The 27,830-nt window shown below is 44.3% G+C and overlaps 2 protein-coding genes across 9 annotated transcripts; both read left to right on the top strand.

Annotated features, from left to right (window-relative positions):
- Nucleotides 1-541: 541 nt before the first annotated feature.
- ERMAP (erythroblast membrane associated protein (Scianna blood group)) lies at nucleotides 542-20,048 on the top strand. The gene is made up of 11 exons (XM_054492086.2): nucleotides 542-556; nucleotides 5,274-5,363; nucleotides 5,601-5,948; nucleotides 9,893-10,009; nucleotides 10,578-10,610; nucleotides 11,960-11,992; nucleotides 13,703-13,723; nucleotides 14,829-14,849; nucleotides 14,948-14,974; nucleotides 15,066-15,092; nucleotides 17,566-20,048. Exons 2-11 carry the CDS (start codon nucleotides 5,279-5,281, stop codon nucleotides 18,279-18,281), a joined length of 1,428 nt encoding a protein of 475 aa, XP_054348061.1. The 5' UTR covers nucleotides 542-556; nucleotides 5,274-5,278; the 3' UTR covers nucleotides 18,282-20,048.
- Nucleotides 20,049-21,648: 1,600 nt separating this feature from the next.
- Nucleotides 21,649-27,533, top strand: ZNF691 (zinc finger protein 691). Of its 8 annotated transcripts, none has more exons than XM_054449127.2 (4): nucleotides 21,649-21,725; nucleotides 24,359-24,481; nucleotides 24,633-24,810; nucleotides 26,006-27,533. In XM_054449127.2, exons 3-4 carry the CDS (start codon nucleotides 24,727-24,729, stop codon nucleotides 26,867-26,869), a joined length of 948 nt encoding a protein of 315 aa, XP_054305102.1. In that variant the 5' UTR covers nucleotides 21,649-21,725; nucleotides 24,359-24,481; nucleotides 24,633-24,726; the 3' UTR covers nucleotides 26,870-27,533. The 8 variants fall into 8 exon arrangements, with proteins under 8 accessions (XP_054305102.1, XP_054305131.1, XP_054305160.1 ...); XM_054449146.2 differs by having other exon boundaries at nucleotides 21,702-21,918; XM_054449156.2 differs by lacking the exon at nucleotides 24,633-24,810 and having other exon boundaries at nucleotides 21,660-21,725.
- The last annotated feature ends 297 nt before the right edge of the window (nucleotides 27,534-27,830 follow it).

The raw sequence follows: 27,830 nt of genomic DNA, 5'->3' as shown, positions 1-27,830 counted from the left end.
TCACATATTGGAAAACAGCTTGCTTATCAGAAGGCACATGTCAGGGTGTAGCTGGAGATAAAGATAGTGAGTTAAAGAAGGTGGTTAATTGGTGGATGTCTTTGAAACCAATCTTCCAATTTACTCTGATTTGAAAAGTAAAGGGGGAAGGTTTTCAGAAAGAATGTGATAGGATCAAAACGCATCAAAGGGAATTACTGTTGGCAGCATTGGAGGGAAAGGGAGCGGAGGGGCAAACGTCCCTTCTACCCAGTCAGTCATACTCAGTGGTTCCCTCACTTTTGGGAACCTCCTCTTTGCTCTGTTCTTTTATCAGGGGCAGACAGACAGGGTGTGGCTTGCTGGTTTACAGGGACAGCGAGATGGGAGTTCTGTGGGGGCAGAGAGAGCCCTGGCCTCTCATATTTCATAAAATATGAACTTTTCCCGGCCCACATCCCTAGGCCTTCCTGATGCGCTTGCCTGCTCCCTGGTCTCTCTGCATGGGGAAGTAGTGTTCCCAGCTTGCAAACTCCAGCTTTGCCTGTGAGGGGAACAAGCGTCCCTGATCCAGAAGGTGGTGAGTCCTCCCCTCTCTCTTCATGCTTTTTAGTCCTTTAACTTTCTCAGGATCCTCAGGTTTGGTAGAGAAATAATCCCCTTTCTCCTTACACACAAGAACATTTTCAAGGGTGAAATGGGACAGTTGTTAGCCATCGCTAAAGAAACACAAAAGGAGACAAGTGACAAGATTGCTGGATGGGTTTTGTTGAAGTACTCTTATTTAAGTAGTATTGTCATCATTATTAAATTACAGCCAACATTTATTTAGCTCTTACTATTTGCTAGACCCTGTGCTGTGTGCTTTTAGACTGATCAATTGCAGATTTGCAGGGTCATATTAAACTGCTTGGGATTGTCAAGAGAACATCTGTTACAATCTTTTTTCTGATTTAGAAGTTTTAAAAATTAAACTGTTTCAAACTTAAAATGTAAATAACTGCCATGTTTCCAACATGTGTAGTGGAAAAAAATGGTTAGTATATGAAGAATTTTGCAAACCATTAAGAAATAAATGTCCCAATAGATAAACGAACAAATTACATAGACAGGTAATTGACAAAGTCCAAATAACCAGTGAGTAATCAAAGAAATACAAATTGAAATGAAACACCATCAAATAAAAAAAAAGAGATGGCATTTTGTTACTCATAAAATTGGCAAATTTTTTTTTAAATGATAATATCCAGTGATGGTAAGGTTGTGGGAAAACAAGAAATTTCATATGATACTTTGGTAAGTTGATATGACTTTCTGGAGGGCAATTTGTCAGTGCAGATGAAAAGTCTTCCCATTTTAAAGATGGGAAACTTAAGGCCTAAGAATCTAAGTGACTTGCTTAAAGTTACAAAGTCATGGCTGGGCGCGGTGACTCACGCCTGTAATTACAACACTTTGGGAGGCCGAGGCGGGCAGATCACGAGGTCAGGAGTTTGAGACCATCCTGGCCAACATGGTGAAACTCCATCTCTACTAAAAATACAAAAATTAGCTGGGCATGGTGGTGCGCGCCTGTAGTCCCAGGTACTCTGGAGGCTGAGGCAAGAGTATTGCTTGAACCTGGGAGGGGGAGGTTGCAGTGATCTGAGATCGTGCCACTGCACTCCAGCCTGGCAGCAGAGTGAAACTCTGTCTCAAAAAAAAAAAAAAAAAAAGTTACAAAGTCACAGAGCAGTAAGGGACCAAGCCAAGACTAGGACTAAGCCGTCTGATTCTAGTCCTCAATCCACTGTCACTTATAGCAATGTTTATAATAGCGATATATTGGAAAACAACCTAAATGTCCGCAATATAGAATTATTTTAAAGCTTTTACATCTTGTATCCTAATTTGTAAAATTCAATGTCCATGATGGAATCCTAAAGTCATGTAAAGAAGATTTGATTTGCTTTGGGAAATGCACATAATGTGGCACTTGGTGAAAATATCAGGTATCAAAACAGTATATAAAGTATTTATTTATTTATTTATTTATTTATTTATTTATTTAAAGACAGGGTCTTGCTCTGTCGTCCAGACTGGAGTGCAGGGGTGCGATCATGGCTCACTGCAGCCTCAACCTCCTGGGCTCAGGTAATCCTCCTACCTCAGCCTCCCAAGTAGCTGGGACCACAGGCACATACCACCATAGCCAGCTGATTTATTTTTGTATTTTTTTGTAGCAACAGGGGTTTGCCATGTTGCCCAGGCTGGTCTCAAACTCCTGGGCTCAAGCAATCTTCCCACCTCTACCTCAAAATGCTGGGATTACAGGAGTGAGCCACTGTGCCCAGTCACAGTTTTTGTTTGTTTGTTTTACAAAAAGTTATGTACATGCATAGAAAGAATATTAATAGAAACATTATCTTTGGGTGGAAGAATTAGAGATGATTTGAAATTTTTGTCCTTGTTTTGGATCATTTCCAGATTTTCCTACAATAAGTAAGACAGAAAAAGCCCCAAACTGTGGCATATACATTGAACTTTAGGAAGTGAAATCATATTTTATATTTGTTGGGGAAAATTTCTTTGTAAAGGAGTTCCATGATAATCACTCGGTAAAGTGGGGTGGTCATTTGCTCATTTTATAACTCATGATACAGGGCTATGCAGGCATGCATTCATTCATCTGTTTATCCATGTTTTACATTCTATCTGCTTCCAGAAAGGATCCTGGCAATTCACTTGCATGGTACCCTGAAGTGTGTACGATTGCCTTTCCTGTTCTAAGTGTAAAAGAGAATAATACCTACTTTTCAGAGATGTTGTCAGTACTGAAGACAATATATATAGAGAACCAACAAATGCAATAAATAAGAACTATTATTGATTTAGAGCAGTATTATAATTAGAAACATTTATGATTTAGTGTTACTTCACAGCCATTAATAGGATGTTGACTACTATAATATTGATATGTTACATGTTAGAAGAGATGGAGGAAGGGGCCATCCTGGCAAACTAGGTTAGAAGAATAAATCCTGGAGGTCAGTATGGTGACCAGATGGTTCTTACATCTGTGTAAGAAAATATGAAAAAAAGGACCTGGTAGCACTTCTTACATAGAGTGACAATCTAGCAGAAGGACTTCATTTGCTTTTTATTTCCAGCCTCTGGTGCAAATCATTTTACATGTATTTTCTTTGATCCTTACTATAACCCTATCTATGAGGTAGGTACTATTATTAACTTCATTTCATGTGTGAGCAAGAGGAGGTTTGGAGAAGTAAACTAACCTGTCTAAGGCCACCAGCTAGGAAATGGCAGAGCCAGGACTTGAACCCAGGCTGACTCTAGAGCTCATTCTTTTTTTTATTTTTATTTTTTTTTGAGACAAGCTCTTGCTCTGTCACCCAGGTTGGAATGCAGTGGTACAATCATGGCTCACTGCAGCCTCAACCTCCCAGGCTCAAGTAATCCTCCCACCTCAACCTCCTGAGTAGCTAGGACTACAGGTGCATGCCGCCATGCCAAGCTAATTTTCTTTTATTTTTTGTAGAGATGGAGTCTCACTATGTTGCCCAGGCTAGTCTCTAACTCCTGAGCTCAAGTGATCCTCCTACCTTGGCCTCCCGAAAGTGCAGGGTTATGGGCGTGAGCTACCATGCCCAGCCTAGAGCTCACCTTCTTAACCACTTCATAGATTGTCTGAATCTTGGAATATGGGTCCATAGAGGTCTCCTCCTATTCGATTTCAGGCAGCCTTGGGTTAGCTTGGAGCTCTGGGTCACTCTGAGCATGTCCACTCAGGGTGTGCTTCAGAGTCACTAGAAAGTTGAGGGGTTTTGGGATTGGGGATAACTCCAGGGAATCCTGGGCCCTACTTCCACCTTCAACCATAACTGATAAAATAGAGAGCTTTTCTCATTTACTTAACTACTCTTGTCCGGTTTTTGAGTAGCTAGTAACCTATAGGAAAGTGGGTGGGACAGTCACAAAAAAATGTGTCCTAATGTGATCCTAACCTCACTATGACCTAGTGCTATGTGGTCATTTGATTAGAGGGGTATGTTGTATAAAATATGATTTAAAGAAAAACAAGAACAACCCTAAACCAGTGCGCTTTTTGCCATGAGAAACCAGAATTGGGTGTTCAAAATGAGAATGTGTTCAACGCTAGCTTCATCTTCAGTTTCCCAGTCTCCCTTTGATACCTCCTCCGTGTGTCACGACCTTTTCCATAACCTTCAGGGACTGGGCCTGCTGACTTATACAAAACCCTCCCCTTTGGAAAGGATTTGAACCTTGGAGAGAATTTAAGAGATGAGTTGCCTTTTCCTAGAGTATTTACATTTTAAACTTTATGCTTACTTGTGGCATGAGAGATTCTGTTTCCTGCTAAAGCAATTTCAGGCAGTAGCAAATAGGTGAGGAAAGAGCTTTACAGGAGGAAGTCCTTTAAGGTCTCCCTGTGATTCATGCACACGGTCATCTGAACCTGCTAGGGATAATTTTCCTCACTTAGTAATAATAACAACAACTACACACTTACGAGCACTTGTTCTGCCAGGCATTTGTGGCCAGTGCCTGGCAGGCAGTATCTTTTTGAACCCTCACACTCATCTGTGAGGACAGTTTCCCTTCATAGATTAAGAATCCGAGGTCCAGAGATGTTATGCAACCTTCCTAGGGACACGGAGCTAGTAATAGGCAGAGCTAAGATTTGAACCCAGGTCTTTCTAGCACCAGACCCTGAATTTGTCGGATTAGTGCCTTCAGGATGACATGGAGGGACCTCACTGCCTTGATCTGTTATTTATCAAGAGTCAAACTTGAAAGGGCTGTCAGGGAAACCTCCAGGCTGCATCTTGGGCAAAGATTGGCTTGAAACAGGCATTTCCCAAGCCTGGCCTTGGACACCAACTGTAAAAAGAGGCCATTACTGGTGTTTCCTTTGTTAGTTCTGGGTATAAGTTCTGGATCCTCACTCATCTCATCTGCACTGACATCCTCACTCACAGCATTTAGAGACTTAACACACCAGCCTCTGTGTGAGCATTTACCTCTTTCAACCCTCGCCATAATCCCACAAGGAGGCACAGTTCTTTTACCCATTTTGAAGATGAAGAAACACAGTCTCAGAGAAGTTTGGTCACAATATCACAAGGAGGTAAGTAGCAGAGCTGGGATTGGAGCCCCGGCCTTTGTGATCCCAGAGCACCAGCAATACCGTCTCGGCCTCAGCTCCTGGGTTATACCCTCTGTCAAGCCAAGCCCATCAGCCTGCTTGTGCTGTCTCCCTCTGTCTGTCCTAGTTCAGATGGAGATGGCGAGTTCTGCCGGCTCCTGGCTCTCTGGCTGCCTCATCCCTCTCGTCTTCCTCCGGCTGTCTGTGCATGTGTCAGGTAGGAGTTTCTGATCCTCTTTCCCTGCCTGGTACATGTGATATTGGTGTCCCCAGAATAAGGAAGCTTGGTTGGAAACATTATGTCTTTTGGGGTTCTGTTCCCCTGGCCCTGGCAATCCTTTCCAGAGTCCTTCCTGAGCTCTGTCCATCCCCAGGATATCCTCTTCCTCATCCCTTCCCAAGCTTTCTCCTGCTCTCCCTCCCAGTCAGACTTGTCTCTTTTTTTTTTGTCCAGGCCGCACAGGGGATGCCGGCAAGTTCCACGTGGCCCTGCTAGGGGGCACAGCCGAGCTGCTCTGCCCTCTCTCCCTCTGGCCTGGGACGGTGCCCAAGGAGGTGAGGTGGCTGCGGTCCCCATTCCCGCAGCGCTCCCAGGCTGTTCACGTGTTCCGGGATGGGAAGGACCAGGATGAAGATCTGATGCCGGAATATAAGGGGAGGACGGTGCTGGTGAGAGATGCCCAAGAGGGAAGTGTCACTCTGCAGATCCTTGACGTGCGCCTTGAGGACCAAGGGTCTTACCGATGTCTGATCCAAGTGGGAAATCTGAGTAAAGAGGACACCGTGATCCTGCAGGTTGCAGGTTAGAAAGGGTTTGAGGTGCCCAGGGTCATTTGTTGCAATTGGACAAGCTCAATCAGGACCTACTTTGTCTCTCTATGTCTAGACTTTTCTTTCATCTGCAATGTAGTTTTTACTTGCCAAGATGGCTCAGCCTTACCCAGCCATGTCCATTGATCTCACCTGAGGCTGTGAAGCTGGCCCAGGCATTTCTGATAAGGAAGGAACTCAGACTTTGGAAAACACTGTACAATGCAGGTCCTGGTTAAATAGGGCTTGGAGGCTCAGATAATAGCTTTTCCTCCCTGGGTCATCTTCCTATGCTCCATTATCAAGGAACTCATTACATGGCTGTAAAGAAATGTCTTCAAGGGACAGATCCCCTGCTATGACAAGGATTTACTTAATGGGTCCTCTCCTGGGGTTCCTAAGAACGTAAAGGGTTAGGAACGGAGACATAGTGTTTTTTTTTTGTTTGTTTGTTTTCTCTCTTTTTTTGTTTTTTGTTTTTTGTTTTGAGATAGGGCCTTGCTCTGTTGCCCAGGCTGGAGTGCAGTGGTACAATCATAGCTCACTGTAGCCTCGACCACCTGGGCTCAAGTAATCCTGCCACCTCAGCCTCCCAAGTAGCTGGGACTACACGTACACCACCATGCCTTCTTTTTTTTTTTTTACTTTTAGTAGAGACAGGGTCTCCCTATGATTTCCAGACTGGTTTCCGATCCAGCAGTCCTCCCCGCTTGGCCTCCCAAAGTGTTGTCATTACAGGTGTAAGCCACTGCACCCAGTTTGAGAGTGTTCTCAAACTAGCTTCAATATTTTTAAAAAAACAGTCTACCGAAAATCAGTCCACCAAAAATCAGTCTACCAATATTTAAAAAAATCAGTCTACCAAACCAAACCCAACTCAACCCAACCCAAACCATGTCTTTGCATTTGCTTGAATGACACTGGCTTCACGTGGTCACATGCTGATTATCTTTTGGTCATAATTTGAAGTTGCACACCATGAAGTGGGGATGAATCAATTACTTTAAAACACTCAGTAGTTGGTAGACAGACTTTCCAAATTTGGAGTCCTTTGGGGGTGAAAATTAATTTTTTTTTTTTTTTTTTGAGATGGAGTTTCACTCTTGTTGCCCAGGCTGGAGTACATTGGCGCAATCTTGGCTCACTGCAACTTCGCCTCTTGGGTTCAAGTGATTCTCCTGCCTCAGCCTCCCGAGTTAGGTGGGATTACTGGTGCCCGCCACCATGGCCGGCTAATTTATTTTTTTCTTTTTCTTTTTTTTTTTTTTTTTGAGACGGAGTTTCGCTCTCGTTGCCCAGGCTGGAGTGCAATGATGCTATCTGGGCTCACCACAACCTCTGCCTCCCAGGTTCAAGCAATTCTCCTACCTCAGCCTCCCGAGTAGCTGGGATTACAGGCATATGCCACCACGCCCGGCTAATTTTTGTATTTTTAGTAGAGATGGGGTTTCTTCATGTTGGTCAGGCTGGTCTCGAACTCCTGACCTCAGGTGATCCACCCGCCTCAGCCTCCCAAAGTGCTGGGATTACAGGCATGAGCCACCATGCCTGGCTGAAAAGTAATTTTTAAAAGGGGACCGAGGTGCCCAAAGGAATCTGAATCATGTGATACAGTTATTGCTATGGGTGAATTTTTAAATGTCTGAGAATAAAGCTAGAGCCTGGCTTATCCCATTGGGAGGAGTGTGGGGAGAGGGTGGAGAGAGGACAAACATTCAAGTTCCATTAACAGCTGCCCCTGTTCATCACAGGTGGCTGTGGGGGAAGAGGGCTCTGGCCGGGACCACACCCTGGCGGAGGCCCTGCTGGTGTGCAGATAGGTGGGATGGTTCCCAGAGCCCTGGGCCAAGTGGAGAGAACCTCAAGGCAGGGTACTTCCATCCCTGTCAGAGGCCCACTCTCTGGAAAAAGCTGGGCTCTTCCAAACAGCAGTGTCTAGCAGAGTCAGGGACAGCACACTGGGGAATGTGTCCTGAACCGTCCACAACATGGCCCTTGGCCAAGAGAAGACCACAGCTGTGGTCATAGCAAGTAAAAGCTGGGGTGGAAACAGATTTGAAGGCGCTGGTGGTTCCAGAGGAAACTCCTACCCTAGTAGGAACTTCTTGAGGAATTTTCAATTTTTTTAAATTCTAAGAATAAAGCATGTATATTGTAGAAAATTTGAAAAAAATCCAAAATATTTAAAGGAAACTGAAAAATGGCCTATACTAGCTTAAATTAGAAAGAACTGCTGCTAACATTTTTGTATCTTTCTTGCAAGACTTTTTTGTATATATGTATCTCTGAGCATGTATATGTTTACACATGTGTATTCTTGTGCCCAGGATTTTTTTCCACTTATGATGTCATGAGCATTTGTTTTCTTTGCCCATGTCCCTAAGTAATATGATTTTAAGGGCTGCATTGTATTTCACCATGTGGCTATAGAATCATAAAATTAATCAAAGCCCTGTTTCTGGGCATCTGGATGCTTTCCAAATTTTCCTCATATTATAATTAAGGGTGCAATGAACATCTTCGAACATATTTTGGAAAGTGATTTTGATTTTTTTTTTTTCTTTTTTTTTTTAGAATGTGCTTCTGGAAGTAGAATTAATGGGTCCAAGGGTTCGAACGTTTTACTTATTTTTTCTTTTTTATTTATAATAAAGTAGAGTTCTCACCATGTTGCCCAGGCTGGTTGGAAACTTCTGAGCTTTAGTGATTCTCCTGCTTCAGCCTCTGAAAGTGCTAGGATTACAGGTGTGAGTCACCACACCTGGCCTGAACCTTTTAATGATCCTTGAAACGAATTGGAGACCAGCCTGGCCAACATGACAAAAGCCTGTCTCTACCAAAAAAATACAAAAATTAGCCAGGCATGGTGGCATGTGCCTGTAATCCCAGCTACTTAGGAGACTGAATGCTTTATATGACTGACCTCTTTAAATCTCTCCAAACCTCAAAGAGATAAGGAGCCCTGTCATGCACACATTTTACAGATGAGGGACAATGGGCTTGGAGGGGCTCAGTCTCCTGCTTCGGGTCACACAGCATTGAGCAAGGACATACCCCTGGCTTAGGCTCTTAACCACTTCTACCCATAGCCCGCTTCCACTCGTTTCCTCTCTATTTCCTCTTTCTTTTCCCCTTTCTCTCCTGCCTAGGCTTCAGGCCTACTGCTGTGGCATCATAGAAATTGCTTTGCCCCCGTGGACAGTGCTCAGGGCAAAGAGGTTGCTGCCTGCTCTTCTAGAGCAGAGTGAGGATTGACAGGGGTAAACAGGCAGGTGCTCCTGGGAATACTGGAGGTGTGTAGTGAGGAGAGTGCCTTCAGTCCTCTGAAGTCCCAGGCTTATTTTTCCATTGAATTATAGGGCAGGATGAGACTGTGGTCAAGAAGTTTGTTTAAGTCATCATCTTGAGGCAGGACCATCCAAACCATTCCCAAGAGAGGAACATCTCAGTTTTTTGTTTTTTTTTTTTTGAGATGGAGTTTCACTCTTGTCACCCAGCCTGGAGTACAATGGCGTGACCTTGGCTTACTGCAACCTCTGCCTCCTGGGTTCAAGGGATTCTCCTGCCTCAGCCTCCTGAAGAGCTGGGATTACAGGCGCCCGCCACCACATCTGGCTAATTTTTGTATTTTTAATAGACACGGAGTTTCCCCACGTTGGCCAGCTGGTCTTGAACTCCTGATCTCAGATGATCCTCCTGCCTCTGCCTCCCAAAGTGCTGGTATTACAGGTGTGAGCCACCGTTCCCAGCCTCAGTTATCTTTAATGCCATCCAGGGCTTGAGTTACCAAGAGAAGCAAAGAGCCTCTTGGCCGGAGGTCTCTCCCTTAGAGGTGATGGAGACAGTTGGGATGTGCCGGAGCCGCCTGCCATCTGAGGCATGCCAGAAGCTCTTAGACATCTCCCTGAAGTCAGTCGTTGGTGGTTTCTGTTTCAGCCCCATCTGTGGGGAGTCTCTCCCCCTCAGCAGTGGCTCTGGCTGTGATCCTGCCTGTCCTGGTACTTCTTATCAAGGTGTGCCTTTGCCTTATCTGGAAGCAAAGAAGATCAAAAGGTAATTAAATGGTAAGGGAGCTCAGACTGGTAGGAAGTGGGACTATGACTGCTCTGGGAAAGGGCCAGACGGAAGTAGATGTAGACATGACACTTGTCCATAGGTTGGGGACACTGCAAGTTGGCTGGGAGAAAACTGGTAGAGCCATGCCCTGGGGACACACATTGCAAAGGGAGTTCAATAAACTGCAGAAAGACCCCTGGGCAGAGCTGTAAATTCTCATCCTTTGAAAAATAAGAAAATAACCGACTATGCCAGCCTTCTAATTAAGAAATGAATTACAGCCTTTTAATAAAGAAATCCAATTATATCCATTGGATAAGACTCTCATATAAAATGGTCACATTTCACAGGATCTCAGGGCTGCAAGGGACTTTGAAAGTCACAGTCATGTAATCCAACACTCCTGCCCTTATCTGATGAAGACTCTCTAATCCTTTCAAATGCCCGCTTACCTGCAGTGACAAGGAGTCAGTCCTACTCAGGCAGCTTGGGGCATCTTGGGACACTTGTGCCTGTTAGAAAAAGCCCTTCCTAAGCTGAGCTGACATTTCTCTCTCCCTTTTAGAGAAGCTTCTCTATGAACATGTGACGGAGGTGGGTAAGTGTTCTTGGCTGGGGAGCAGGGGAGATGTTTCTTTTGTTGTTAATTTCTGTGCCCCCATACCCACTAACCTGGATTCTGTTCCTGAAAATTCCATTATCTGCTATCCTTAGTGGTGGTGGCAATGTCTAAATCCGTTGCTTCTAGTTTTTACTGCCTCTTACTTGTAATAGCTTTGCCTTCCTGTATGTTTAATGATTTTTGCCTGTGAGCTCATTGCTTTATCTTACTCTGTGGGAGTCGAGTAGGTTGAACATGGGGGAAGCTTTTATTTGTTCAACAAATACTTGATAATTATCTGCCAAATGCCCTGGACAATACTAGATTCTGGGGATGCAATAGTGAGTAAAAGCAGACACAGTTTTTGCCCTCCTGGAACTTTCAGTGTAGTCAGGGAAATGAGATGAATTAAATAGTTAACACAAATAAATGTATACAAACGCTACACAAGAAAGCTCCTGGTTCTGTGAAGGCTATGACCAGAACGAACCAACCAAGCTTGAGGTTTGAAGGTGTGAAGTTTGTCCTGAAGGACTAGAAGTCATGAGTGAAGAGGGAATGGAAAACAAGCCACCGCAGAAAGAACAGCTTCAGAGAGAAGCATGGTCGGGGAAAGCAGCACTCACTGGGGAGCTGAGGAGGTGCAGGAGCGAGGGGAAAAGTGGCAGGGGTGAGGCTGGGGAGTTAGGCAGAGCTGAGCCTCCTGAGGCCTGGTGGGTCACATTCAGCATTTTAGTCATTCTCCTAAGAGCAGTGGTAAAGCAAGGAATGGGGATATCAGATGGAACTGTGCTTTGAAAAACTTGGCCGGGCGTGGTGGCTCACGCCTGTAATCCTAGCACTTTGGGAGGCTAAAGAGGGTGGATCACCTGAGGTCAGGAGTTCAAGCCCAGCCTGACTAACACGGCAAAACCCTGTCTCTACTAAAAATACAAAAATTAGTGGAGCATGGTGGTGCGTGCCTGTAATCCCAGCTACCCAGGAGACTGAGACAGGAGAATTGCTTGAACCCCAGAGACGGAGGTTGCGGTGAGTCGAGATCGTGCCACTGCAATCCAGCCAGGGCGGCAGAGCAAGACTCTGTTTTGTTTTGTTTTTAAAAAAAAAACTAAACAATTCTCTCAGGCTGCAGAGGTTAGTAGAGACTAGAGGGAGTAAGACAGGATGTGGGAGACAATTTGGGCTGCCATTTCTGTTGTCCAGATGAGAGTTGATTGGAGACCGGATCAGGGAGGTGGAGGTGAAGATAGAGGTGGACAGGTCCAAAGGCAGGTAAAATCAATAGGAATCAGGGACCCTCAAGGCAGTGGCAAAAAATCTCATTATCTTTTCCTTTCTTCCTCTAGACAATCTTCTTTCAGACCATGCTAAAGAAAAAGGTAATGATATAAAAGAGTAAGGGGTAGGGAACAAAAAACACATTCTTTATTTTTCTATGTAAATGTTGACAGTCATTATTATAAGTCTATTTTTATAATACTGTACACATATGCACACATATATCCTCCATTGATATTATTGGAATTTAGTTTGCAATGTCAAGGGGCTATGGAGCTGGTGGTAGTGGGTGAGGAGGTGCCCAGGTCAAAATTCATAGGCCTAGATTACCATAAACTCCCTTCATTAGCCTTTCCGCCAATCATTTTAAAAAGAAGTCTACATATTATTGAAAAGTATATTAATGTGGTCATATGGGATGTATGGAAATTTCAAGAATCCACACAACCTTTGCATAGAGAGGTGGTGTGATACAAAGGAAGGGTCGCAGGCTCTGAGGTCAGTGACACCTCAGATCATTGGTCTGCCACTTAGGTTTTGGTTTCCTCATCAGCAAAATGCAGATAACTTCCCCTTACCTGATTGTTTTCAGTGTTAAAACAGGCAACCTTAAAAAAAAAAATCTGTCACAGTGCCTGGAACTCCTTTTCCTTATTGCCATTTTGTCTTCATTAATTTGACATTTACTGTGGGCCACTGAGTTGGACACCTGGTTGAAGTCTATCTGGGAAGACAAGTCACTGGCTCAGATGACTCCAGATTCAATGATTTCAGTGTCTCCTCTCTTCCCTCCTTACATTTCCTCCAAGCCGGTGCAAGTGTGGCGTGTATCTGGCAGACACTGGCTGTTCTGCTCAAGCGGAGAGGGAACAGTGTGGGGTAAGGGAGAGGGCCTCCGACTCAGGAGTCAGACAGACTTAGATTGAATCCTGCCTCCTTGGTCACTTACTAGCTGGAAGACCTTGGGCAAATTTTGTGTCCCTTTGAACCTCAGACCACCCCCCTATAAAATGGCAATAATAATTCTAGGCACCTCACATTATTGAGAGGATTCAGTGCCTACTTCAGTATAAGCACAGAAGACAGTAAATGGAAGCTGTTAGTAGTGGAGATGGTAACAATAAACCATAAGCTCCTTACGAGTCGTGTCGTATTTGGCTGCATTGCTCCAATGCCTAATGCCTAACACATGCCCAGCCCTTAGCACAGGGACTGGTGGTGGACTCAGGATGTATAACTTCAATTGTCCGGCAGGGCCAATGCTGGGTAGGAGGAAATGTGGGCCACATGGCCCTCCAGAGAAGCCGCAAGTACTCCCTGGAAACATGTCTCATACACATATGTCCCCAAATCTTCTGGGACCTTCAATTTGTGAAATTTATAACCTCAGGGGAGTTACTGTGGAGAATAATAAAGCCATATTAAGAAGTTCATGCTAAGCCTTTAGCTAGTTTTACACCTTAGATACCATAAACACTGGGCTATAAAAGGACAGCAGTGCATACACTCATGTACTGCAGTTACAAACATATAGAAACACTCATGCAGACAGCAGAAATGAAACCAGACAGATGAAAAGGAGGGGAAGGGGAAGGAGGAACCAAAGTCCCAGGCAGGCTGGGTCACTGGGACAGTGTCACCAGCACCATCAGATTTCTGGGTCTGAACTCTGGGACACGGAGCTGGACTAGGGACATAGAAGCGTCACCATCATTTTAATCTTGTGGGGTGGAGTGATGAGGCTTCCACAGCTCCGAGGAAAAAGAGGCAGGATCTGATCACTCACTCTTCTCTCTCTTTCTGGTTTTTAGGAAAACTCCATAAAGCTCTCAGTAAGTTCTGCTCCTCATCCATGGCACAAGCTCCTTCTGCTGACACCTTTGCTTTAGGATGAGCATCTCAGTTTCACTTCCTAGGGCAGAAGGGAGAGGGTACTGGTAATTCAAGCCACGGGGACTGGGGCTTTCTTGGCTCTCGAAGGCCTCTTTTCTCAAGTATTCTCTGCTCCTCTTTCCTGCACAACTGTTATTTAGTCTTTAAATGGAAAACATTTCACCAAGAAGAGATAGATGCACCTCCCATAGGTAAAGCCATCTGGAAGTCCCTTTTATCACCCAGGCATGACATTTCCTTAGATGGGGTCCAGGAGGACGGGATCCTCATTAAACTGAATATGCTGGAGCAGTACTTCTCCATCATTTCATGTGTGAGGACCTCTTTTTAACATTAAAAAAAAATCTGGCCAGGTGCAGTGGCTTATGCCTGTAATCCCAGCACTGTGGGAGGCCAAGGCGGGTGGATCAATTGAGGTCAGGAGTTTGAGACCAGCCTGACAACATGGTGAAACCCCGTCTCTATTAAAAATACAAAATTAGCTGGGTGTGGTGGTGCATGCCTGTAATCCCAGCTACTTGGGAGGCTGGGGTAGGAGAATCGCTTGAACCTGGGAGGCGGAGGTTGCAGTGAGCCGAGATTGCACCATTGTACTCCAGCCTGGGCAACGAGAGCGAAACTCTGTCTCAAAATAAAAATAAATCTGTAGACATGTGACATATCTATGCATTATTATTACATTGAGAAAATATACATGATCACAGAGTCCAATACTCAGTGATAGTTTTAAATGAAGTAATATTTCCTACAACATCTACATACATTTATGTTGTCATTACCTGTAGGTGTGAGATGTGTTATTTATTTAGCCTGCAGATAAGGTTTGGCTCACATAGGAATTTGCTGATCCTCTGCAGTATCTTTGGGGATACTCCCATGGTCCACAGCTGGGATCTATTGCTCTTGCAAACTCTTCTGGGGAAGTTCCAGGGTATGGCTACTGAGTATCTATCTGCTCATGGTTGGGATGGGACCGTAGCATTATGGGAGGGCCTCTACATAGAGGCCCTCCTTCTGATTTGCCAAATTGTTTTCATTCTTTAGAGAAACTCCGGAGTGAACTGAGTAAGTTTCCCATGTTCTTGTAACTTCCATACCAACTTATCTCCTGTTGCCCTAATATTTGCAGTGATAGCTCATTCCCCTTGTTTCTTCTTTCATAGAGTTGAAAAGAGCTGCAGCAAACTCAGGTGAGATGCACTTTCTCCACATTTGACCACCACCCTACGGGAGTTGTTGATGTCTCCAGTGCTTTATTGATCCCCTTTTCTCATTTTTCAGGCTGGAGAAGAGCCCGGTTGCATTTTGGTAAGTTATACCAATCAAATAGGTCCATATTTCAGAGCACATCCTCCTTATGGCTTTGTAACCTTAGATTTTGTTCCATTCCTCTGGAATGCATGTAATTTAAAAATTTGTAAATCAAATCTGTATATCTGCCTATCAAATTAAAAAAATCTTTGTGATCGATCTTGAGGTCATATTTAGATTTAGAAAGTATCCCCTCTTTTAGAGCACTGATAAATATTAGGTTTGGTCTTCTTAAGGGTTTTCTGTGATTTTTGAGATTTTTCCTATGTTTATCAGTTATTTGTATTTCTTCTTTGTGTGACTTGTCTGTTCCTTTCTATTTGGGCTATTTTTTGATTTGTGAAGACTCTTTCTAGATAAAGTATATTAGCTCTTTGTCATATTTGTCACCAATTATTTTTCATTTGCACTTCCTTATAGTATTTTTCTGATGCATAAGTGTTTTATTTTTACGTAGTCAAATTCATTCATCTTTTTCTGTGTAGTCTCTTCCATGCTTTCAGGTTTGGGAAGTCCTTCCTATCCCACAACCAGATAAATAGCCACTGCTTCTGCCTCTTTCTACACATATGCTTTTTCTTCTTTCTCTGCAGACCAATTTGCTCAGGGGTGGTGATTGAGATTGTCAGAGAAGAAGGGAATGGGTTGAGCAGATGCCCCAACAATATATATTATGAAAAGATTTGCACCTCTCTTTCAATGTATTCCTAAATAGTTTGCATTTTTTGCTGCTGTTCAAATGGGATCTGTTTTTTTCACTGCTTTGGGATCCTTATCAATTTTCTAGGCTTTTATCCTCCTCCTGTTCACACCATCTTCCTTCAGGCAGAGTACAACAAATTATGAGTTGGCCACTCGAGAGAACTCCAGGTCACCTTGGCTGGCATTCTGGGAACTTACAAACCCTTCTGTCTCACATTTACAGTCTGGCTTATTGCCACCACCTCAACTGCATATGGTTTATGGACTTAACTCTCCAAGAAGAACCTGTTTCCTGTATTTGGGGAAGGAAGGAGACTCACTGTGACACTCATAATCCACAATTTTAAGGAAGACTCCTTCTCTTTATATTAACATTTAAAAATAATAATTTAGTCCTACCTACTTGGGAGGCTGCAGTGGGAGGTTCACCTGAGGCCAGGAATTCAAGGCTGTAGTGTGTTAGACTGCATGCCCATGAATACCTACTGCATTCCATCCTGGGAAACATAGTGAGACCCTGCCTCAAATAAAATAAAATAAAATAAAATAAAATAAAATAAAATAAAATAAAGCAGATAATTACAAGTAATAATTTTAGGTGACAAAATGAACATCATGCACTCACTGTAGGAATGAGGTACTATATCATGAGTTCATCAAGTCTGCACAATAGCTCTACCACACAGGTTCTGTTACTATTTCCATTTTACAGATACTATATCATGAGTTCATCAAGTCTGCACAATAGCTCTACCACACAGGTTCTGTTACTATTTCCATTTTACAGATACTATATCATGAGTTCATCAAGTCTGCACAATAGCTCTACCACACAGGTTCTGTTACTATTTCCATTTTACAGATACTATATCATGAGTTCATCAAGTCTGCACAATAGCTCTACCACACAGGTTCTGTTACTATTTCCATTTTACAGATGAGGAAACTAAGGTTCAGAGATGAATAACAAGCCCAAGGTCACATAACTAGCATGTGGCAGAGCTGGGATTCAAACATGCTATGTGGCTACAGGATCTAACAACAAACCCTGTATTTATCATCATACATTTGATTATTTTGGAACATCAAAGACAAAGGTGGTGTCTTACTCTGTTTTCTGTTGCTATAACAGAATACCCAAGACTGGGTAATTTATCAAGGAAAGAGGTTTATTTAGCTCATGGTTCTCAGGGCTGGATGGTCCAAGATTGGGTGACTGTATCTGGTGAAAGGCTTGTGCTACTTCATAGTATGGTGATAGTTGCTTCTGGAAGAATAGAAGGGCAAGTGAGTGCCTGCAAAAGCAGAGAGGAGACAAAGTGCCCTGACCTGCTTTATCATAACCCACTCTCCAGAGAAATAAACCCAGTCTTGTGAAAACTGCATTCATCCCTTTGTGAGGGACCCAAACACCTCCCACTAAGCCCTACCTCTGAACACTGCAGCAATGAGGGATTAAGGTTCCAACACGTGAACTTTTGAGGGACACACTTAAATCATAGCAGGTAGTTATTTCCTAAGGATTAAGGCAGCTTCACAGACGGATGAAGAACTTTTTCTTCTATTACTTAGTAATCGACCAGGAGACCTATTCTTTGAAAGAGAATATTCTTTGGTTCCAGTACACATGGTGGGGGCGGGAATCCATGAACTAAAATAGGCTAATGACAGTGATGGCAGACCTAAAGATTCTTTTTCCCTCCAAAGCCATCCCCAAATCCCTTAAGACCTAGGCTTCCAAGCCTCACCTGTCTGTGTCTCTTTGCAGTGGCAGTGACCCTGGACCCAGACACAGCACATCCCAAACTCATCCTTTCTGAGGACCAAAGATGTGTAAGGCTTGGAGACAGACGGCAGCCTGTACCTGACAACCCCCAGAGATTTGATTTCGTTGTCAGCATCCTAGGCTCTGAGTACTTTACAACTGGCTGCCACTACTGGGAGGTGTATGTAGGAGACAAGACCAAATGGATTCTTGGGGTATGTAGTGAGTCAGTGAGCAGGAAGGGGAAGGTTACTGCCTCACCTGCCAATGGACATTGGCTTCTGCGACAGAGTCGTGGGAATGAGTATGAAGCTCTCACATCCCCGCAGACCTCCTTCCGCCTTAAAGAGCCTCCACGGTGTGTGGGGATTTTCCTGGACTATGAAGCAGGAGTCATCTCTTTCTACAATGTGACCGACAAGTCCCACATCTTTACTTTCACCCACAATTTCTCTGGCCCCCTTCGCCCTTTCTTTGAACCTTGCCTTCATGATGGAGGAAAAAACACAGCACCTCTAGTCATTTGTTCAGAACTACACAAATCAGAGGAATCAATTGTCCCCAAGCCAGAAGGGAAAGGCCATGCTAATGGAGATGTGTCCCTGAAGGTGAACTCTTCCTTACTACCCCCAAAGGCCCCAGAGCTGAAGGATATAATCCTGTCCTTGCCCTCTGACCTTGGCCCAGCCCTTCAGGGGCTCAAGGTTCCTTCTTTTTAGGGATATGCCACATTACCTGCTCCCATCACCATCCAGCCCAGCACCCTGGACTTCAGTCGCCTGGCCCAACCCCATGATTATGGAACGTCTCTTCACCTTAACCCAAATCCAGACCCTTTTGTGGTTTCTATTTGTACCAATTTTCTCCCAGGACCCAGTTCTGAAGCTTACCTTTCTTCTAAGGAATTGAAGTTCCCAGTGATCTGGAGGGAGGATTCCTGGAAACCAAACAATCAGTTTAGGTGTAGGTGGAGATGTTGAATATGTGTTACCAAGATACAGCACAGGTTCAGGGAAAAGAGTTCTCTACTCCAGGGGTTATTTAGAAGACACTTTCTCTGCATCAGCCTGCCCTCAAGCTTTAGTCAAGAAGTTATGGCCCCCAGTCCCTGACTTCTTACTTATCCCATTGAGGACTGCCTTTCTCTCTTTCTCTCTCTCAGTTCTGGCCTCTGCCCCCCAAAGTCAGCTTTCTAAAAGCAAGCATGTTTTAGACCACTCACTCTTTCCCTCTTCCTTCAGGAATGAGTTGGGAAAGGCTGATGAGTAAAACATACCATCCTTTTCTATTTTCTTGATGCTGTTTATGATGTAGTTTGCTGATATCCAGAGCTAATGTACATGCTTTCAAAAGTTAATCTGCCTGTTGATGATAACTAGGTACAGGGACTTTAAACACAGTTGCTATAATCCTGAAAAGCCTCAGGAGCACATCAGGGAGCTGGGAAGCACAGCTGCAGAGAGGTCAGCTGTGTATTGCCCTCTGACTTTGGCCTAGACCTTCAGAGGCTCAGTCTGTTGAGTCTGTTGTGACTGTCTTATGAATCAATCTGTTGTGCCAACCCTTTCTGAGATTCAGACAGGCCCAACTAGAAAAAGTGGCACTTTTAACCACCAACATAGAAGCTTTTTTCCCCCCCCACAAGACCACTGTACTGGAATACTTGACTATTTGTGTAGCAAACAGCCTCTTAGGTTGGAGAGTATTAATTTCAAATAGGAAGTTGGTAGACTAGGTGTGAGGATGAAATAATGACCTTGATTTTTGGGTGTGTATTGCAGAAGCCTAGTCACTTTCAAGTCACACCACATATGCGATCTGGCCTAATCGTGGAGATATTGGTTATCAGTTTGCAGATGAATACACAGTTCTATCCAACAGAACTGTATGTTTCTGTTTGTCAGAAGTTCTCCATTAGTTCCTGTATTAGTCAAGGTTTTCCAGAGAAATAGAATCAATATATATTGGGGCAGGGGGGTGGTGGTTATTATAAGGAATTGGCTCACATGATTATGGAGGCGGTTAAATCCCAAGATCTGCAGGGTAAGTCAGCAAGATGGAGTCCCATGAGAGCTGATGGTTTAGTTCCAGTCTGATGGCAGCAGGCTTGACACCAAGGAAGAGCTGATGTTTAATTCAAGTCCGAAGGCAGGGAAAAAGCTGATGGCCCTGTCCAAAGGCTATTAGGCAGGAAGAATTATCTTAGTCAGGGCAGAGTTAGCTCTTTTGTTCTATTCGGGCCTTCAACTGATTCAATGAGGCCCGCCCACATTTGGGAGGACGGTCTGCATTACTCAGTCTACTGATTTGAATGTTAATGTCATTGAGAAACACCCTCACAGGAACACTCAGAATAATGTTTGACCAAATAGCTGGGCATCTTGTGACCCAGTTAAGCTGATACATAAGATTAACTATCACAGTGACTCAGTGGAATTTTTTGTTTGCTTTTGTACAGTTTTAAAATAAAAGTTTGGTATTTGTGTTTTGGTATGCTGTTATTTTCATTGCGAAAGAGGAGTTGTGGGGAAGGTAAGAGATTGGTTTCCAAAGAGCTTTGAGTCCCCCAAGGCAAGGTTTAGCCACCCTTCATACTAAAGCCATAGTTTTATTCCTGAGTCTGCTCTCTAGTATTTTATTTGATCAATTTATAAACAAGTAGTGTTCATCAGGCACACATTTTTCACTCAACCATATTCAGTTCCAAACATGCATTCCTGAATATCCCAATCTTAAAACTAACTCACATTGTCAACTTGTGGAGGCAGAATACATACATACATATACACATACATGCATGAATATACATATAATATACACACATGTATGCATACATACACATATACTCATGTATATATGTATGTGTATATATACATATCTGTATTATATAGGTGTATATATGTATATGTATTTAGCATGTATGCATGTGCATATGTATACATACACATGTATGTATAATACATATTCACACATGTATGCATGTATATACACATATGTATACATTAATGTATATATGTGTATATGTATATACACATGTATGTGTATTATACATGTATATATGTATATAAATATCAGTCTACTGATTTGAATGTTAATGTCATCAAGAAATAACTTCAATATATGTATGTATTATAACCTTACAACTATATACAACATACATACATATATATGTATGTATATATGTATACACATACACATGCATGAGAATATATGTATGTATGTATAATATCCTTACAGTAATTCTGCCAGGGATTTTATCGGGGAGGAAATTGGTACTCCAAATGGCTAGGCGGTAGAGCCAGAGTTTTATACTTGGTTTATCTAGCTCTGAAGGCAATGCTCCTTGTTCTTTGCACTGAAACATTGTGCAGATACGAGAAGCCTGTAGTTTACGTATTTCATTAGCCTTTATTTTAAAAAATAAAACCTGAAAAAAAAGACCTAGTCCTAGATACTTTGGTGATCTTGTTGTGTCTGGATTGATGAACAAGTGTCAGGCTTAATTAGGGATGCATGCGGAACCCGGGAAAATCCCTGCTCAGGGGCTCTGGGAGACCTGGAGGTTGATCCTTGAACAGGGTACTTTTAGCTTCTCCGATAACGAGATTGGGTTATTTTATCTCTAAACTCCCTTCCAGCTCTACCCTCCTTTGATTTTAAGTTATAAACCTTGAGTGAGGTGCCAGACTCTACGCTTCGTTGGACGTCTACAGGACAGTCAATGGTTACCAACCCAAAGTAAAGAAGGAAATTTGAGTACGTGCTCCCTTGGAGGTTGGGTAGGTTAGCTATACAGATTCAACAACTTCCCAGACGAGTGGCCCTGAGACTTGGGGTTGAACGCGCGAGCACGGAAAGAAATCCCACCTTAGGACGGAACCCAATCTCTTCAGCTCCTTTCTAAACTTCCCAAGTTTTCTGAGTCTACCCGCTTCCTTAGGACTACAACTCCCAGCATGCCACGCCAGAGGTCAAAGCTTATTGGCGGTCCCGCCAGGTCGCTTGCGTTGTGGCAGTCATTGTAGCCAATGGAAATAAAGAATTATCCTAAGAAACCAATCCTGGAGTAGTAGGGCGGATCCTTCCTGGGTTCCGGCTCCGGCTCCAGCTCCTTCCCTCGCCTACAGAGGCGGCGCTGTCCCTGACCGAGCGGCGGGAACGAGGTGGGTCCGGGTTGGGCCCGAGGTCGCGGGGGGAGGCGGACACGACTTCGCGGGAAACTCTGTACACGGCCACTTCCCTCTCACCGAGGATTTGGATGCTGCTGCTTTGCTCCCTGGACCGAGTGGGAAGCCAAGGGACCTTGTGATCCCTCCGCCGCGACCCTCGGCCCTGGCCCCCGGCCCACGCAGCCAGGTGGCTGTCCCTACCCCATTCCCCGGCCCTTCTGTTAGGTTTGAGTATACAGCCTTCCTGCCGCTGACCATACGTTTAGGATCAGCCCCTCCTCCTCTCCCACCCCTCCGGCCCCAAGCCCGCCGGCAATCTCTGAAACCAGCTCTTGTCCCCTTGGGCCTCCGCCATTGGCTTCTCCCCGCCCCGCAATACACAACTCAGCTCTTGGGCCCTGGCCCTATGACACTTCTGGCAGCCTTTGCTCCCTCTTCCCTGACCGTCTCCTGCGACCCTCTGACTTCGTTGGTCCTCCTGTATCTCTGAGCCGTTATCTAGCTTCCCTGTACAATTACCTTGTTAGCACCTTGCTCTTGGTCTTTCATAGCTCCTCCCTCCTCTTCCTCCCTGCAGCCCTTGACTTGGCCCCAAAGACCTGTAACTTCGGACCTCCATACCGCACTATGGCTTGGCCCCTTCCCTTTAACCTAGGCCCTTCACCTTCATCATCTGTGATCACTAGCCCCATCTTCTTGGCTCTTAACTTCTTAGACCTGGCCCCTTCTCCACTTCTCAGCCCCTTCCACCCTTGATTCTCTCTGTGCAGCTGAGCCACCAGCAAGACAAAGCCCAATAGACCCCTTTTCCCCCCAGATCTCTGCAGTGTGGTATGAAAGTGCCTCTGTACTTCAGCTGCACTGTCTTCTCAGTAGGTAGTTGGCTCTCTATCTCTGCAAGTCCCAGTCTTACCCATCCTGCAAATCTTAGGTCAAATACCTAACTCCTCCGTGAAACTGCTCAGCCCTGATCTCATCAGGGAGATATACCTGTATCATGTGAACTTCAGTGGTACTGTTTTTATTTCCTTCATTCCTATCTTCTCTCCTTTTTTCCTTCAGTACTAGTATAATGGTTAAAAGCACTGACTTTGAAGTGATGGGCATAGGCCCCAGTTCTGCCACTTACTTGCTGTGTGCCCTTGGGCAAGATACTTAATTTCTCTGAGCCTCAGCTTTCTCATCTCTAAAATAAGGATGATGTGAAATGAAATTAGATGATTCATATATGGTGCTTAGTCCACAGCTTAGCACTTCATATGAGCTTAAAAAAAAAGTTAATAATGTGCCAGGTGCTGTGTTAGACACTGAGGAGTGGGTACAAAGGTGACTAAGGCGCAGTTCCTGCCCCTGTCCCCTGAACTTAACTTTCCGCATTGTGTGACAATTTCTGGAGTTCACGGTCTGTTTCACTACACTGTATCACAAACTGTGAGTGGTAATCATAATCCTAAATCCTTTTGCTCTTACATTGACCTAGCATCCGGCCCAGGGTAGAGCTGGAGCTTGGTAAATTATAGGTTCTCAGAATAGCAGTTTTGGAAGTGAGTGGAAGCTGAATAGCTCATTGCATAGAGATACTGTAGCTGTAGGTCAGATGGGAGCAGGGCAGGGGGTGGGGGATGGGATGGTGGCGTGAATTAAGATCACATCCTGTCACTTATGCATTCAAAAGACATTTGAGCACCCAGCTTTATGCTGCAGAAGGAGATTACTAATATGACCCAGTCCCTTTCCTCAAGTTGCTTATAAACTACTAATAGAAACAGACATGTTCTACTTGTAGTGGCAAACCACTACAAGCCAAGCACAAGATTCTGTGACTGCATAAAGGAGAAAGTAGGCAGGAATCAGGAGATTGCTAAGGAAAAGTGGGTGAGACAGTTCATGGTTACTTGTGTGCCATGAAGACAGAGCTGGTGTTTTATTCAACTCATTCAACAAATACTTATGAAGGATCTACTGTATATGGCTGCCACTACTCTAGGAGTTTTGGTTACATTGGTAAATTAAAAAAAAAAAAAAAAAAGAGACACCAGCTCTCATGGAACTTATGTTTTAGGGAAGCAGACAATAAATAATAGACATAAAGAGAATATCAGAAGGTAAGATGTGCTGTGGGGCAGGGGGACTGGGAGTGTGGGAGTGATTTTAATTTTTTAAAGGATGGTCAGGAAACAGTGTCTAAGTATCAAGGAATAGTTTCTCATGTTTACTTGCATTTTTGGAAGTAAAGCAAACCAATTATTTTTCATATTCTTATCTAAATTCTTCAAGGAACACTAACAGGGATTGGTAAACTACAGCTCACCTCCTGTTGCTTTAAATAAAGTTTTATTAGAACACAGCCACACATTCCTTTACGTCTTGTCTATGGCTGCTTTCATGATTCGTGATACAGTGGCAGAATTGAATAGTTACAGCAGATACCCCATGGCCATAAATATTTACTAAATATTATCTGGTCCTTTACAGAAAAAGCATGTCAATCTCTGGTTCTTAAAGAGTTGAGGTTCTGTCTGTATTTCACATTTTAGAAGGTTATGTATAGTTTTATGCTATTTTTAAGTTAAAGGTTTTTTCTTAACGAGATCATTTAAAAGATCTTTTTCTTGTATTCTTCACAGGGCCTGGACGTAGTGTCTTCAACAGTTGTAACAGCAGCTGCCATTTGCTGAATGACAGCATGTGTCACACACTCTGCTGAATATTACAGGCATTTTTTCCTAATACAAAGTCTTGTAGTGTGGGTAGGTATCACAATTTTAGTGATGAGGGAGTTTAGGCTCAGAGTGGTTGAATAATTTGCAGAGAGTGATAAAGATAGTATGTGTCACAGTTGTAATCCAACCCTAAATGTAGTCAGTACCCCTTTCTTTATTCTGTGTTTCTTTTTTCCAGAAATACTTGCAGACTTGAAGGAATTATCAGTCTTTCATTTTCTATCATCAGTGTCTTATGATAGTTTGTGCTTCCCTCCCTCATCCCTTTGTTCATGTCACACTGTTCACCAGCCCACTCTGCTGAAATGTCATTATTTCTTCAAGGCGCGGAGGAAATGCTACCACTCTCATCAGAGGTACTTCTCCCCCCAACTCTTTCTCTGTCTTTGGCTGTAGGAACCCAAAGGTGTCTGTGCAGCTTAGCACACATTTACTGATGTTTGCACAAATCAGGACCTGTACTGGGCACTCTTATGTGTTTAGTTTTGGGGTGGGGTGTGGGGAGTGTGGTTTGTGTATCTGTGTCTGTGTTTATCTTTGTGTGTACTTGGTATGTGACTCTGTGTCTGTGTGTGGTATATGGGCATATGTGTATAGACATGTATGTAGCTATATATGTGTGTGGCTGTGGTATGTGGCTATATGTGGTGTGAGTGTGTATGTAGTGTGTATGTGTGTGGTGTGATAATATATGGCTGTGTGTGGTGTGTAGGTGTATGGCTGTTGTGCGTGGTATGAGAATGTGACTGAGTATGTCTGATATATGAGTATGACTGTGTCACGTGAGAATGTTGCTTTGTGTATGGTGTGAGTGTGTATGTGTGATTCTGCTTGCTTGTGTGCATGCATGCATGTGTGGGTGGGGGTGTGGGTGGGGCTTTGTGTGGTGTTTGAGAATGTAGTGGAGGGCACTGACTGATAAGATGAAACACAGCCCAGGCCCCGCAGTAGGTCCTAGAGGTCCCAGATGTTTACTTGCTAGATTCTGGTGTGGTCTGGAGAGGGGTAGAGTGGCAGAAATCTCAAGAAAAGCCAAAGCTGGGCCTTGTCACCTAGGAGAGCCTCAAGATATAGAGGTTTTGTTTTGTTCATTTTGAAAGCAGGCATATAGGTGGATACTTGTAAGGAAGGTTTTTCAAAAAGGATTAAACATAAAAAGAGTTACAGTTAACTTACAGTTAGGCAGAAAAATTCAACTTATCCCAAAATGAAAGCTCTTTTACTTGCCCACGAATTATAGTCTGGATTGTTATTGCTTAGTGGTTTCAAGAAGAGTGACATTATTCAAATGGCACAAATATCATCTGGTGGTGGTGGACAAAGCCGGTGCCTTCTTTTTGCTCTGGTGGGTAGCTTTAAATATCTCTGAAAGTTTGTCACTTAAAAGGTAGCAAGTAAAGGTATTCTATGCAAGTATTCCAGTTAATTGAAGTTATTTCTAATGGATGGTCCCATGGGGAAGGTATATACCCTTCAAACTAAACAAAAGATTCCCTGTGATCTGGCCCAACCCAAAGAATAAAGGTGTTGGCCATTTGTGTTCATTCTCAGGGTTCAGAGATGGGCAGTGAGAAGGAGCAGAGTCCAGAACCACACCTGCCTGAGAAAGGGGAAGGGGGTAAGCCTTGGAGAGTGGATGACTCAGAGGGTTCTTGGATCCCACCTGGGGAGAAGGAGCATGGGCAAGAGAGCCTGTCGGATGAACTGCAAGAAACTCATCCAAAAAAGCCATGGCAGAAAGTCACTGTCCCGGCTCGAGAGCTGGGGGACCCCATTGCTCATTCAAGGCATGAGGCAGATGAGAAGCCCTTTATATGTGCCCAGTGTGGCAAAACCTTCAATAATACCTCCAACCTGAGAACACACCAGCGGATCCACACTGGTGAGAAGCCTTACAAGTGTTCTGAATGTGGCAAGAGCTTCTCGAGAAGCTCCAACCGCATCCGGCACGAGCGGATCCACCTGGAAGAGAAACACTACAAATGCCCCAAGTGTCAGGAGAGCTTTCGGCGGCGCTCAGACCTCACCACGCACCAGCAAGATCACCTAGGCAAGCGGCCATACCGCTGTGACATCTGTGGCAAGAGCTTCAGCCAGAGCGCCACGCTAGCTGTGCATCACCGGACCCACCTAGAGCCAGCACCCTACATCTGCTGTGAGTGTGGGAAGAGCTTCAGCAACAGCTCCAGCTTTGGCGTGCATCACCGTACCCACACGGGTGAGAGACCTTATGAGTGCACTGAGTGTGGGCGGACCTTCAGCGATATCTCCAACTTTGGAGCACACCAGCGGACCCACAGAGGGGAGAAGCCCTACCGGTGCACTGTGTGTGGGAAACACTTCTCCCGGAGCTCGAATCTCATCCGCCACCAGAAAACTCACTTGGACGAACAGGCTGGGAAAGATTCCAGCTGAAGGAGAGCCCCATTTAGAGTGAGGGAGAGAGAGTGAGAGACCCTAACCTATTGGAGGAAGATCTTTAGCATCTTTTGCTGCTACCGTGACCTCAAGCCCTTCATCCCACTTTGGAGAATGGTTTTGTATTGCCTCTGAAGTCAGGATCTCAGGAAGTCCTGAGAAGGGACTCTGGAGTAAAAACCCTTGCCTCTTTCCAGGCCAGTTTCTCGTGTTGGAAAGTCAGAGGACCCAGTCTTGGCTTTACTTTCTTGGGGTGAAAGAGAAATAGGGTAGGCTCAGAATATGCTCATGTCATTAAGGCAGCAGTCCCCCTGGCCTTTGAGGAAGTACCTATGAGGTGGGTGTCACTGTCTGAAGGTTCTCCAAATTGTCTGTGAACTGCTTAGGTAGGAGTGCACTGCAGTGTCCTGCTTGTTCCCACCTGTTGTGCCCCAACTTTGCTTCTAGATCTCTGGGGTGGGAGGAGTGACCTTCTCAACAGAAGGGGCCTCCTTGGTCTGGAGAAGAGATCTGAGCTCCCGCCTTAGAAATGAAAGGGAAACCCTCAGGGAGCCATGACCCAGGGACCTTCACACTCCGCCATGTTTGTTACTTGTTATCCCTCCCCCAACCTGCCTCTGTTTTCCCCAGAGTGATGAGCAGTAAAACCCTTCAATGAAAAGGACCCGTGTACTTATTTGGGAAAGTGGGGAGCTGGGGAGATTGTCCCACTGAACCCACTCTGGAAGGGAGTTGAAGTCTAAGAAAGACAGATGGGTAGATGCTCTGAAAAGCGAAGGAAAGCAGACTGAGTTTCTGGGGCCTTTGAGGAGAAGGGGGAAAGGAAAGAAACTAACATTAATTGAGCATCCACTACATGTGATTAATTCTGTCAGTCACATTTACATTCATTATCTTATGTAGTTCTCACAGCAACCCTCAAAGGAATAAGAAGAGGACATGGAAGTGAGGGAAGATA

Source organism: Pongo pygmaeus, chromosome 1 (genome assembly GCF_028885625.2).
Source record: "Pongo pygmaeus isolate AG05252 chromosome 1, NHGRI_mPonPyg2-v2.0_pri, whole genome shotgun sequence".
NCBI lineage: Eukaryota > Metazoa > Chordata > Mammalia > Primates > Hominidae > Pongo > Pongo pygmaeus.
Note: the sequence above shows the minus strand (reverse complement) of the source record. Positions and strands in the feature narration are given on the sequence as shown.

Coding starts and splice junctions, on each gene's coding strand:
- ERMAP (XM_054492086.2), top strand. CDS start 5,279: ATGGAGATGGCGAGTTCTGCCGGCTCCTGGCTCTCTGGCTGCCTCATC. Junction 10,010..10,577: donor GAAGCAAAGAAGATCAAAAG/GTAATTAAATGG, acceptor TCTCCCTTTTAG/AGAAGCTTCTCTATGAACAT. Junction 11,993..13,702: donor AGACCATGCTAAAGAAAAAG/GTAATGATATAA, acceptor TCTGGTTTTTAG/GAAAACTCCATAAAGCTCTC.
- ZNF691 (XM_054449127.2), top strand. CDS start 24,727: ATGTCACACTGTTCACCAGCCCACTCTGCTGAAATGTCATTATTTCTT. Junction 24,811..26,005: donor TGCTACCACTCTCATCAGAG/GTACTTCTCCCC, acceptor GTTCATTCTCAG/GGTTCAGAGATGGGCAGTGA.